Raw genomic sequence first — 13,946 nt, 5'->3', positions numbered from 1 at the left:
CATAAAGTTACTGTCTTAATAACTTTTTTGTTTTCCGAGGAGAGAATACATTTAATGTATTGTTTGGTTTCATGTTCAAATTCAAAAAGGTTTAGATTTACTAAATTTGGATTTATGTATATGAAATTTAGGTAAGAGAATAATCAGATTAATAGTATAAAGTTCTTTGGTTTTACTGATACCTTTATGGAAACCAAACAAAACATTCTCTAGACATAGAATAAAATCAGGGTCAATATTATCAATAGTTAATCTACTCAAGTCCTTCTCTTAATACATCCATGCTCTGCAATGGGAGCAATCACATTTATATTTTACATTTTTTAATTAGCTTCAGGTCAGGTAAAACATATGTTCATGTAATAAACTAATTTAACTCCTTGTTTAAATTAAAAGGAGCAACATAATGCCAACTATAGTGAGTCGAATCTTTATTTCCGTTATGACTCAGCCCTGTGGTGCACCTTGGATACACTTAACACCACTTTTATATATGCAATAAAACCATCATCCTTCTAGAACATTGGCCATAAAGCTATGCCCACATACCACATCAAAAACACCACACACAAACACATTTCCGTTGATAAACAGGCATTTTTATTTTCATTTCCCCCTCTCCCAGATACACAGAGCAGTGATGCTCAATTTGAATTATTCATCTCATACAAGTCAGAAAAGAGACAACGGTTAGGTTGACAGCTCCGATAACGCCACAGCACAGAGATGACGAAGCAGAAATAGCTTACAAGAAATAGCTTTTTGCAGAAAAGGTGGTGCATGAAATACGATAGTTAGGATTAAAGAGGTTTAACATCACTGTGAGCAAACATATATATCTCTGCTTTCATTTATCATGTTAATAACTGTATTTTTTTCCTACAGAGTTAAGTGTGGATGTGTTTGTCTTCTTCTTGTTCTCGTCTTTTCTTCTCCACCTCCTCTTAACGGAACTGAAGTGGACTCACACGCAGACCGATCACATCCTTGCCAATCTCAGTCGCCTTGAAAATAAGATGACATTTAAAGGTTAGAGGTTACAGAGGCGAAACAATGAATAACGATTATTCAGTGATTAATCCGTTTTGTTGTTTTGTTGTGCATGGCTGACCAGAGTCCCAACCTACCTGTGTGACCCTGCAGATCTGGCTTTTGTACGTAGGGCAGTAGCAGGCTCCAGACAGAGGGCACTTCTCAACAGGACGTCCACGGTACAGAGGGACGAAGGAGGCAGCGCACAGGTCGAATGGATTGTGGGGGTCGTAGTTCAACTGGTGGGCGTCTGTCAGGGTCTTCTCACAGGCTGCCAAAATCTTGCGGGTCTGAATGGTGGGGAGAGATTTAGCATGAGTTAAGAGATGAGAAACTGTATAGTGCTGTCCATTTAAAACTGAAAATACTAAATGAAGCTGTGAATGTCACATAACCAACCTGCTGTGCGACATCCGGCTTGGGCCCCAGCTCGAGCAGGCGACGGGCAAAGCTGGCAGCCGTCTTGAAGTTACGCAGTTTGAAGAAGAGGTTCAGAGCTGTGCGCAACACCAGCACCATGTGGACCGGCTGGAGATTACAGTGGGTGAAATAAGCAGCCATCTGTAGGGAAAACACACGCATACATAAGAAAGTTAGACTTAGGAATTAAATAGAAGTATGAATAACGATCACTTAGTAGATACATTTTGGCGATGGTCAGTCTACAACAACAGCGTTTGACGTTCAATTAATGTGACGTCAAAGCCACAGATATTTACCTCACACAGCCTCTTCTGCTGGTCCAGCGTGTCTTTAGGCAACTTCTTCCTCTCCGTCTCCATGGTCAGACCCACGATGTACTCTCTGCAAATTGTGATCAGCTGCTGAGCCTGAAACACACACAGATCCCAATCACATAGGTGACCCCTACACATTTATATATTTTACTTATATATGCCAAATAAGCAGCCCCACATGGATATGCGTGATAAATTGCAATGATTTGTGCTGCATTTGGAGATTTAGGCCCCGTCTACAACTATACAGATATCTTTAAAAGATTTGGGTCACAAAGAGCCAGAAACACAAACAAAGATTACTGGCTTTTTTATGTGTTGTTAGAGCTGCTCGGACTAATCACCGGAGTAACCGGAGGCCAAAGCAGGGAAAACATTAAACATGTCGAGGCCGAACAATGATTGAATGTGCTATTGGACGATTGAAGGCGAGGTTTGGAGCACTCAGAAGGGCTGTGGACCTGAATGACCTCCCTTTTGTCATTTATGCATGTAAAGAGACAGTTGAGGACAGCAGGGTGATGACAGGAATCCCTCACCTCTGCAATCTCCTGCTTGTTATCAACCACCAGCAGAGGTACAGACAGCAGGATGACTCTGAAGCGCTCGACAGCTTCCTCAAACCGCCCGGATGTAGTCAGCTGGTAGCACTGCTGCAGGCGGGCGATGAGGTCGGAGAGGCGCAGGCCCACAGCAGGCAGTCCTTGCTTTGCACCGCAGTCCTAAAACAATAACATTTGTATATTTACATTCGTTAAAAAATGTGATTAGAAACAGGAAAGCAGGAAGAGATATAAGCAAAGGGTAAAATAAATGGAGAGTAAATCTGCATTAGTGACACACCTAGAGGAACACATGCTGATTCTTAGTAAGACATGACGAAAAAACTATCAGCTGTACCTTCCAGTTTCTCTGCGGATGGCCACGGAGACAGGGCAGGGAAGGCAGCCCCAGGTAACAGGTGCGGCCTCTGGACAGTGTCTGCATGAACAGCGACTTGTAGGGCTCGAAGCTCACAACTCCTACCTGGTCGTGGAGCAACTGTGGTACGGAACAAGAACAGTAAATGTCAGTATAATGCGTGAATTAACATTACAACACTGTCATCAAATCGGTGCTTGGCTAAACCTCAGTCAAAATTTAAAAAACAATTAAAAAAACGATAGGAAATCCATATCACATTGTGTACATACTCTCATAGCAGTTTCGAAAGAGCCAGCCAGGACGTGGTCTACTGGCAGCTGGGAGTTGTTGCACCACGTCTGTGTGGGACTCATGCCCTTGGTCGGTGGGACGAAGAAGCCGTCTTCTGCTCCTCCACCTGCACCAGCCGGCATGTCCTGATGGTTGGGAGACAGGCATTGTAATTTCAACATTCACCATCCTTTTACTGTAGCAGAGCCCAAAAATAACTTTTTGTTAGCTTGTTAACTTAAAAAGTGTCAGGATCACACCTGATGTGAAATATATCAACACTGTTGTTGTGTCTAGTGCAGTGTGAGTTGTGTGTTTTGTGTGTGTGTGTGTGTGTGTTTTATTGGTGGTGGGATTTGCAATGATGTAGCTCCTCTCACCAGTTCTGGAGGAAGGTCCAGGTCTTCCTCCACCTCCCAGCCTCCTCCCTCCTCTTTCATGGCCCCGTCTTCCCCTAATCCTTCCTGGGCATCCATGAAGCCATCTAAGAGACAGAGATATATCAATTTATACACAGTTGTAGTATTAATGAAAAATATTTTATACCCGACCTTTCAGTGAAGGTAGTACCTTCACTGAAAGGTCGGGTATAAAATATTTTTCTAAGTTGCGCTGAATTTACCTTCATCCAGCTGGAGCTCAGCATCGTCTCCCCAGCCCTCGCCTCCTGGGGCCTCCATGTCCACGTCGGCAGCCATCTGACCTGCCTTCCCTACAGCAGAAAAACACTGTTGTCACTCTGGCAAAGTCAGCTGCCACAGGTTTCCACAACTTATTCAAGTGATTTAATCTTTTATTCTAACTTTCAACAATTAGAAAACACTTGTCACTGGTGTGTAATAGCAGAGCAGCTTTGCTAAAACGTTTTGTACCTTTGTAACATGAGCATGTGTCGAGACTGATGACTCACCCTTCGCTGCAATGGCTCCCTCAAAGAAGCCCTTTGATACAGTGAGCAGAGGCCAGTTGGTGTCCAGAGGGTTGATGGGGGGAGAAGGCTGCAGCAGCTGTGCATTGGGATCAACCTCTGGCACCTACAAGACACAAGATCCACCATTATTTTTTAATCAAAATTACGTGTTTGTGCTACACTGGAAAAAAAAGAGATTCAGATTGCATGTCATGGTTGTCCATGTTGTGTGTATGAAGGTGCGGAGAATGTTTTCTTAACACACCGTCTCCTTTTCTGGGTCAAAAGTCTCCTTTAGCGCCTCAGCCTCTTCATCCAGCCCATGAGTGGCTGCAGTCAGGTAGGCCAGAGACTCTGGAAACATGAACGCAAACAGTTACACATCTTGGCTTCTCGTTCCATTGTAGCCTTGAGCGGTATCAAGTTAATACGGTATACCAGGGTATTTAGAAATCCCAAAGGTATGATTTTCAATACCGTCAAAAATACAGACGACCCTCTTTCTATCAAACTGATACGGAGATGCTGCAGGGTTTCCACCAGTGTGTTACAAGCCCGTGGGACTAAATTGACTCCCTACTGGGACTAAGCATGTATTGTTAAGATGTTTTTTTCTTTCTTGCTCAGCACTAAATACTGTCACTCTATATATCCCGGTGAGATGTAAGGAAGATATGAAAAAATAGATATCGCCTAAGCCTATTCCATTGTTAACAATTTAAAACAACACTGTTTTGGTAAACATATTTTTAGAGTATGGTGGAAATTAAGATGATTCGATCTGAATATCTTTTTAGGTAGGTGTTTAATTTCTATTCAAATAAATACATAACCAAAATAACAAATCATTTTAATTGGTTCTCATTCGTTACATTGCACAAGCCCACCAACACCAGGGCTGCTGTGTGCAGGTAACAAGTTGATTAAGCCACAATTTCAACAGCAAAAGCACAGTGGAAAGAGATACGTGATGCAGGTGCCACTTGAACTCACTCTGTCCACAGTTCTTCAGGATGCGGACCCTCTCACTGACATCTCCCAGGTAGAGAGCCGCTTGGTAGTGACCACTCATGTCCTTCCTGATCTCAGCTACAAACAAAGAGTATTAGATATAAGTTCACTGACATACAAGACACACAAACCTCCAACCAAATCCCCACATCTTTGTTCATTAAAAGGATTTTTCAGTCTCCATCTCTCACCGATCTTCATCATCTTGCGCAGCTTGGCCAGGTTGCCAGTGATGAGGTAGAGGAAGGTGAGCTTGTCAAAGTTCTTGGTCCTCTGGTAGCACATCTCCACGACCTGGTGGTGACCCTGCAGCAGTGCTGCTTCACCCAGACGCTCCCAGCAGCTGCGCTCATCCAGGGCCTTGGCTGCCTCCAGAGCCACCTGGAAATTTGGAGAAACTGTTTTAAAAAAGTGCACTTGAACCTGACTCTCATGCAAGAATGAACCAGACAGCAGAGGGAGATGATGATGAGCTGGAATTGTTATAAAGCAAATTTTGGCTTATCAGAAAAGACAGCAGTATCATCAACATGTATGTATGCCAATGTGCAAAAATAGTGCATGTCATAAATTAGAGACGGTGTCCTAGTTATACAGTTTGTTCAGCAGCAGCTCACCTCGATGTTTCCACACTCCAGAGCCAGACTAAAGCGTGTCTTCTCATCTTTGACAAAGTGCAGCGCCACCTCAGGGTAGCCCTTCTTCTGCAGGTAGGCAATGATGGACTGGCCCACCAACTTGGCATTACGCACCATGTGGAGCACCTGGAGGAACAACGACAAGAGGAATGATGTCAAAACCAGCATTTGGGAACTAAATGATTGCAAGTACAAAATTAAAGAGGTAAAAAAATGTCTTTACAGTCCACATTACTTTCCTACACTGTTGGACATTAAGTACAATATTAAAAAGAGCGGTGCAGCAGGTGCAGTATACTCCAATGATTCATTGACCAAAGACCCACCTCATCATATTTACGGTTGACCAGGGCCAGTTTGAAGCGGTACTCTGTGGGGTCGATGGTGAGGACGCGCGGCCTGCACTCCCTGTCCAGGCAGTAAACACTGTTCCCTCTCACACGGGTCACATAGATGGGCAGGTCCAGGGTCCTGATGATGCCATGATCACTACAGGGAAACACAATGAAAGCACCATGTTGAATGTTTTCAAGTCAGCACACTGACATACAATTAACAGCACTATTTTTTTCTTTTCACATATCATAGCATATATAAAGTTAAATATGTGAACAAATGAAAGCAGCACAACCTGACATACCCAAACGTGCTGCTGGTTGCTTTGCACTATAAAAAAATGCTTTCATCTTTGAAATGAGGTCAGTGAAGACACTGAGCGGGAAAAAAAAATGTGCCCACCACCAGTCTGGTACATTTTGGCTTCATTCGTCAACATTTCCAGTAATTAGGCTGCCATCTCAGCAAGATCTTAAGCTGTTTGCATATAAAAGTCAAACTAACAGGTTGAGTGTTAGGATCTGTCGCTGTGGCCTGTACAAAGCAGAGACAGTTTACCCGCCTGATAACGTTAAATGAACACAGCTTTTCTTAAGCAGCACATACCCAGAGGTGAGGGCGTATTTGATGTGGTTGGAGGTGGTGTAGATGAAGACTCCACTCTCGTCCCAGGCTCCACTCTTCACTCTGATGTTCTCGTGAATGTTGCACAGACTCTCCAGCTTACGGTTGCAGATCATGATGGCTGACGGACCAAAAAGAGAGCAAAGGAGATTTAGATTTTAGACCGATTTTGTCTTGTTTTTTAAGAAACACCAGATATAAACATCAGATTTGAACTTTTAGTGGTCAACAGCATAATGACATTAGTGGTCTTGTTTGAACCAATCATCATTTATCAAGTCTAACTAATTTAGATGCCTTTCATAAACTGCTTAATGGTGATTTACCAATATTCACAAATTAATCTTTCACAAACTAAATCCTTACAACACAGCATCCTCTCTGCAAAAGTGACTTGGACTTTTAAGCACAATTTGATGCAGAAAAATTAATCGTTTGAAGTTACACAAATATGTTTGTTTTGCTTAACTGCGGTAAAGTGGACTACAGTTATCCCCAGAAAATGATTTTACCAGCCTCATGATAAGCCTGTTTCAGAGCCTCAGCCCTGGCAGCTCAAACCAGTTTAGAGTACAGAATAAGATAAAGACATTGTGACTACGTGATAAGTATCCTTCTTTATACGTGCAGATATCCATATTATCTACCCACCGTGTTTAGCCAGCAGAGCCACGTGGCTGGTGTCAGCACTCCACACCACGTACTTGACCTTGGCGATCTTAACGGTGGCCAGAGAGCGTTTCTGCTGCACGTCGAACAGCGTGACGCCATCGGCATCGCGCAGCAGCAGCGAACCTGTCCCGGCGTAGAAGATTTCCTCGCAGCTCGGCACCTGAACTTTCTTCACAATTTCATTCTTCAGGTTCTTGATTAGCAGCTACAAAATAGAGGGAAATGTTATTAGATGAGCTGATACCAAATAAAGACTGAAAGTCATTTAAATAAAAAACGTTTTTCAAATGAGTCAACAAATTTAAAAGGTAAAAACACAAATACCCCTATAATAATAATAATAATAATGTGCAATTATCTATATCAAAATGAATGATACCTTCAAAATAAAAGTGTAACTTAAATCTTTGGTTGAAAAATTTAACTTTTACTGACAAAAACCCTAAAATTAGCTTGATATTCAAAATTGGCATTTTTTTTGGCGTAATGCTCATCATGAATTTAACGGTGTGATTTTAATAAATATTATACACAAAAAAGAAAATTATTTTGCAGCTACTGCAGCCTTTATAAAGCACTTTCAATTCAAAAACTTTATATTTTATATAATAATAATAATAATAATAATAACAACTTCATATAATAATATAATATTTAAATAAAGAAGTCAAAGGTCTGATACAGTCTAATATCCTTAACTCTGGCTTTCATCAATCAATCATCTAGACCATGACTATTCTTCACAACAATTAATATCAAAATATAGATGTTAGAACAACATTTTGTCACACATTTCCAAATTTTACTAAGAATTCCCCAACTGTTCCAAGATGAAATACATTTTTCTAAACATTTCAGTTCTTTCTAGACCTGCAGATGGACTTACAGAGTGCATACGGTCCAGGACGGCAAACCTGTTCCTGGCCACCCAGACTGCAGTCAGACCAGAGGACCTCTTCCCTTCCGGTGCTGAGAAAAAGAAAAACGGTAAGTGTTATAATGTAATAATCATAAAAGCAAAGTGTGAGGAAGAACAGTATAACTTTAGTGAGTTGTTTCTTTACCATCAGGGTTCTGAGAGTCGCTTTCTTTGGGAATAGAGTACAGGTCATAGGTGCTGTTCTCCAGGTTGGTCGCCCTCTGCAGGAGGTAAAGAGCATCACATTAAACATATGGAAATCAATGACTGTAGATACCAGTGAGGGTTTAACACGTGTGTGTGTGTGTGTGTGTGTGTGTGTGTATGTATGTTTTGCTTGAGAGATACTTACAGTGCAGAGCAGGACAGCGTTCTCAGCAGGGTTGTAAGACATGCTGAACACCGGGAACTTAGACCCACTAGGACAAGAAAATATATAAAATACAACATGTTACACACACACTAGTATCCAAATACTTCAACAAAAGTCTCTAATCTGTCAGAATGAGGGTGCGGTGGATGCACAACCACTAGAAATGACCGACCTGCGTAGCTGCATGACAGCAGTGTCCTTGCTGCTGTTGAAGTCCAGCTGGCGGAGGAAACGGTCCTTGACGTAGTACAGCATGTTGCCGTGCACGGCGTATGCTGGGCGCTCACGCTCCAGCTTGAACACAATCATGCCGCTGTCATGACCTGAAGGACACACAGACCGTCTTTCAGTGTTATAGTATACATAGTTACACACCTGATGTTTTAAATGTGAGTCCCTCTGCTGCAGCAGGAGGAGTGCCATCTTTACTGAGAAATGGCAGTAAAGCACAGAAATGTATTTTGATGTAGGGGATTCTCTTAACACCAATAATGAAGTGGATATTTTGAAGCAGGAAATCAGACTCCCTTTGACTTTGTTGAATGTGTACAGATGTGCACCACCTACCAGCAGCGAACAGGTTGAGGTTTGGGTGAGCCCCCAGCACCCAGAAGCGATCGTGGTCCCGGCGAAAGGTCTGCACTCCAGTCCTCTTGGACATATCCCACACCCGGATGCTCTTGTCCTCAGAGTTGGACAGGATGAGCTCCTGGCGCGGGTGGAAGACGGCGCAGGACACGTTGTTGTAGTGACCGCGGCACGTATCCAGCTCCCAGGCCTTTGATTCTAGACCGCGGGAGAAAGAGACAAGAGAAACGTAAACACTGGGTATGAGTGGAAAAATAGACAGTGATCACCAGATGAAATCAGTTTAAAGTTCAAATCAACATATTAGAAATATAAATCTACACTGTAGTCACATGAGGGAGTAATGAACAAAATATGTAAAGAACTGGTGCAAGTTCTTGGAAACGCAGTGAGGAAGTCGGTACAAGTGGAAACAAGTGGAAACAGGTGAAAGTCTTTAAGTGCATACATGAGTTCATATTACGTTTCATTTATAGGGATGTGACTACAAATTGATCAGTTACCATTATCAGCCAATAAACATACAATTTACTGCATAACCCAGCAGTAATTACATTGAAGATGCTATAAAGTACCAAATCAAGCATTTAATGATGCTGTGATGAAAAAACAGATGCATTTAAGCATTACGTGTTGTTGTTCATGATGTGTCATCCTGGTTGAAAAGCATCATTTCAATTACCATCTACTTTGATAATGGACCCTTGCTTTTATGTTTTAATGTGAGTGACAAAAAAAGAAAATGATTAAATGTCAGTTATAATGGACACTGGGCAGCAGATTGTTGATGAACGTTAACTAGTGACTTCTGCGTCACTTACCATTCATTCTCCAGATCTTGACCTGCCTGTCGTCGGCTCCAGACACAATGAGAGGCATGGTGGGGTGGAAGGCAGCCCAGTTGACCCCCCGGTCGTGACCCTGGACACAGACACACAAAGTCTTGTCACACAAATCCAAACAAAGATCCAACGGCAGGGCCGAGGACTGAAGGCTTTCTGAACACTAAGTTTCCCCGTGAGCACAACAGCTTTGCCAGGTGAACAATTTTCACTCAGCTGTCAAAGTTTGAAGGATGATTCACCCAAACAACAACATATCAGACTGAATCATTCATGTGAAACTCACTGCTCACCTCAAGGACATGCTTGACAACAGCATCCGAGGCGCCGAACAAGTCAACGCCAGAGATGCCGCGCACCTCCGTCTCCACGGCGCCTGGAGACAGGTTCTTCTTCCTCAGACCTGGAACCAACATTCAGGGCATCGCGTGCAAGGAAGGAGCCATATTCATGTTACACAAGGCACAACCACAATACAGAGGAGGAAGAAAAACAAGGTACAAATTATTAAAATAATGAAATATGAAGCAGTATCATAGGACAGGAGGGGAATTATAAGGAGGGAGAACTGTTGGACTACTGAACACACACACAGGGTAGAAACACACAAACACAACATCTGCTCTCTCATTCCCCGCCAACTTGAGTCTGGAAACAATCGTGTCTTTAAGAGTAAGATTGATTGGGTTAATGAATCACTCGCATACAGAAGAAAATCCTAATAACTAATTATGATTTGATTGGACAGCAGTGAAAGGTATCGATTACTTCACAGACTCAAATGAAATCAGGAAAAAAATGATTGAGGAAGCACAGCTTGCATTCATGATTCCTGCCCATTAAAACAATGTGGTGAACAGACAGTTCAACAGCACGGAGAGATGACACAGGGGGAAAGAGATGGCACTAGGAACCCATGTGCAGGTGTGGATGTTTCCAGGGAGAGCATGGGATAAGGTGGTCACAGGGGGCACGTTGGCTGATGTGGGTGGGTGGGTGGGTGGATGGCGTTGTAAAGACGTGCTCTGATGGGGCGTTGGATGTCAGTATATGAGTAGTTTTGTTTTCTTAGATGCTCGTGCATGTTTCTGTACAGTCACATGCAGAGTTAATAGAATCTGACATGTAACAGTTATGGGTTAGGAATGAAGTTGGTAGCAATATGGTGACTTTTGCCACAAGAAATATAAACATTGTTGTATATTTCATGTTATATTTTGAGTAGTAGAGCCAGCCGTGCAAATGTCATGCCAGGAGGAATATAAAAACATTTCAAAATCAGTACTGAGGAAGTTTATAAAAAGACAAGTTTTCAAACCAGTTAGTAGTTATGGTTGTTTTCTTGTGATGCATTTTATAGCAATGCAAAAAAGGATAAAATAACAGTATGGGAAGCATTATGTACTTCCTATAATGAAAGTATGAGTGCAAAGTAACACTTCCTTTCATGCTAAATGGAAGTTGTGGAAGTAACACGGTGAGTCAAACGGGAAATTTCGACGCCCTGCTGATGTCATAAGCTGAGTGTATAAATGCAATCATGCTCTATGCCAGAAAATGTAAAAGCAAATGAATGCCCAGGACAGGAGACAGTTACAGAGCAACATCTTATGCATGTTCACATGTAAGAAAGTGATAGTAGATGTGAGTCAATTAATGGTTTGGTTAGTGAGAAGACAAGAAACAGAAAGCAAGAAATACATCAACAGACATAGATTTTAAGAGCATGCAGAGGCACAGAAACACCTCTCCCATTTCCTTTTATAATCTTCTTACACCTCTATTGTGTAAACCATTTCTTCATTCAGAACACATATTTACAGTGCTGTATTTCATTAACAAATACCACACTATAAATTTGTTCTGACACTACATTTATTTCCTGAAAGGAGAGGTGTTTCTGCAAACAGCCCACAGAGATTTGTCCTACAAGTAGGAGAGGAAGAAGAGGCGGTACAGGACTGTAATACATCTTGCTCCTGCTTCTTCCTCGTCCTCCATACCACTCTACCCTCCCACCCTCAACCCAGCCCGCTGTCCTCTGGTCAGCCATCCCCAGGCCCTCACCGGAAATATCCCACACGCGCACGGTCTGGTCCAGACTGGCCGACACCACCAGGTCCTCAGCCGGGTGGAACTGGGCGCACATCACATAGTGATTATGGCCGGTCAGCACACTGTGGATGAGGAGGAAAAAAAGTATACATTCAGAATCAGTACACAGGTAATCTTAAAATGTTCAGGGTAATAATGATTATTACAATGCTATCCCTGAAATTTTGTTAAACAGTGGCTGGGTGGGTTGCATGATATGATTTGTGCAAGATATGAAACCAACATGAAGGCCCAATGTTACATTCTTTTATATAACTAAACAATAACTTTTTAAATTGTGTTTATCAGTTTGAAAATCTTCAGTGCGTCTTACCAGACGCAAGTCCTGGACTGCCAGTTCCAGATGCGAATAGTCTGGTCATCTGAGGCGCTCAGAATCCAGGGGTACTCCTACAGAAAGGGAAATGGTTGAATTCATTCATTCATTCATTTCAGATTTCACATGGACAACAAGATACAGAGTCTTTGTCAGTATTTATCTTGAAATCAGTGATGAAATAGATAGGAAGCAGATGTATTTTCAAGTGGCAGAACAACTCACATGGTGGAAGAAGGTGGTTCTGATGTAGTCGAGGTGTCCAAGGAGAGTGAAGAGGCAGCGTCTCAGTTTGTAGTTCCACACCTGGTTAAAATAGGAATATTTACTCAGCATATACATGTATAAGGTATTGATGTAATCTAATAATTATATGGAATATTAATACAATGGACCATCATATCTCTGACATCTAATGTAATTATTTGGATTTAAAGACTCCTGAGTAGATCCTTTGATGGGCATCAGGTAATCTTATTTTCTCCAACTTGTCAGCTTCATGACATTTAAATGAAACGAAGTCTCACCTTGATTTTGTAGTCATCTCCTCCAGACACAAACAGAGGCTGCTGTTTGTGGAAGTCAATTCCTCTCACGGGTCCTGTGGGCGAAGGCACAATAATTACACCACATTATCTATCAAGCCCACACACAGTGTGGAAGTTGAACTTATAATGACACGACATCAGCCACATCACCGCCTTACCATCATGCTCGTCAAACTTGTCTATCAGTGTGCACATCCGATAGTCCCACAGCTGGATGACTCCGTTGTGCAAACTTGCAAGAACCCATGGCCTCTTGGGATGGAAACTCAGGCCTGAAATGTAAAACAGCTCATCAGCTATCTCATAATAGATCAGATGAAAACAGGCCATTAGACTCCAGCCGATGAGAAGCCAGCTTAGTATCTGTCATCGCTATAGATCAGCAAGGAAACATGTCATGTTTGAGGTAACGTTAGCTAGTTAGGCTAGCTAGATGGCTAAAGAGACGTCCTGTTAGTGTCCATTCAACATCACAACATGTGAAAACAAGACGTAGTGTGATTCAAGGTTAGAGTTTGTGCTACATACACCTCTTAAAACAAGCAGTTCATTCATTTACAGACAACTTTAGAAAGATAAACAACTGAGCTTAGAGGATAACGTCAGCTAGCTAACGTTAGCTTCTGAGCTAACTGTTAGATGGTGAACTCTTACCTTTCACACGGGCCGACTTCGTCTCAAACTTGGTTAACATCTTCACTTGACAATACCACAAGTCGTAGTGTTAATGCTGTGATGAAATATAACTCCCCACGAACAGTAAAAACAGCTCAAATCCTCCAGACAGATGAACTCAGGGCGGCCTGATCGACCGTTTAGCCGAGTCTCCTCTTTCCTGACACGTAGCTCGTTTTGTCTTCCGGTTTGTGAACAATAAAGTTGTGGATTGAAAATTTGACGCAGAAAGCTCCACGGCGGCGGCACATAGAAATACAACACATAGAACTGAACTCACTGTATACACTCTATGGGAGCCCTGCTGACTGTATCAGCATAACTACTCTAAATAGTCTTTTTCTACAGTCTGGTTTGACAAGAACATTTACTGCATAATGTAAAAATATACACCTTGCAGACTATTAAAGGTCCCA

General features: G+C 42.2%; 1 protein-coding gene across 1 annotated transcript; it reads right to left on the bottom strand.

The window, feature by feature from the left end:
• Positions 1 to 577: 577 nt before the first annotated feature.
• On the bottom strand, positions 578 to 13,708 carry copa (COPI coat complex subunit alpha). The gene is made up of 30 exons (XM_074652084.1): positions 13,510 to 13,708; positions 13,014 to 13,127; positions 12,835 to 12,908; positions 12,533 to 12,613; positions 12,305 to 12,381; positions 11,944 to 12,053; positions 10,170 to 10,279; positions 9,856 to 9,955; positions 9,014 to 9,232; positions 8,619 to 8,769; positions 8,426 to 8,492; positions 8,219 to 8,294; positions 8,041 to 8,123; positions 7,134 to 7,359; positions 6,465 to 6,603; positions 5,849 to 6,011; positions 5,502 to 5,648; positions 5,076 to 5,265; positions 4,867 to 4,962; positions 4,139 to 4,227; positions 3,874 to 3,997; positions 3,586 to 3,675; positions 3,344 to 3,447; positions 2,963 to 3,109; positions 2,670 to 2,810; positions 2,309 to 2,491; positions 1,752 to 1,862; positions 1,432 to 1,593; positions 1,128 to 1,322; positions 578 to 1,004 (listed from the first exon to the last, which is right to left on the bottom strand). The coding sequence occupies exons 1-30, from the start codon at positions 13,547 to 13,549 to the stop codon at positions 945 to 947; spliced, it is 3,669 nt and encodes a 1,222-aa protein (XP_074508185.1). The 5' UTR covers positions 13,550 to 13,708; the 3' UTR covers positions 578 to 944.
• Positions 13,709 to 13,946: the final 238 nt, after the last annotated feature.

Source organism: Sebastes fasciatus, chromosome 11, assembly GCF_043250625.1.
Source record: "Sebastes fasciatus isolate fSebFas1 chromosome 11, fSebFas1.pri, whole genome shotgun sequence".
In the NCBI taxonomy this organism is placed as follows: Eukaryota; Metazoa; Chordata; class Actinopteri; order Perciformes; family Sebastidae; genus Sebastes; species Sebastes fasciatus.
This window is presented reverse-complemented; position numbering and strand designations above follow the sequence as displayed.

Bases quoted from the DNA above. Each gene is read 5' to 3' on its own strand.
- copa (XM_074652084.1), bottom strand. From the start codon at position 13,549: ATGTTAACCAAGTTTGAGACGAAGTCGGCCCGTGTGAAAG. The intron at 8,770-9,013 runs GTAGGTGGTGCA...TGTGTCCTTCAG, and splicing joins CCTCAACCTGTTCGCTGCTG to GTCATGACAGCGGCATGATT. The intron at 3,676-3,873 runs GTGAGTCATCAG...TTTCTGCTGTAG, and splicing joins GGGAGCCATTGCAGCGAAGG to GGAAGGCAGGTCAGATGGCT.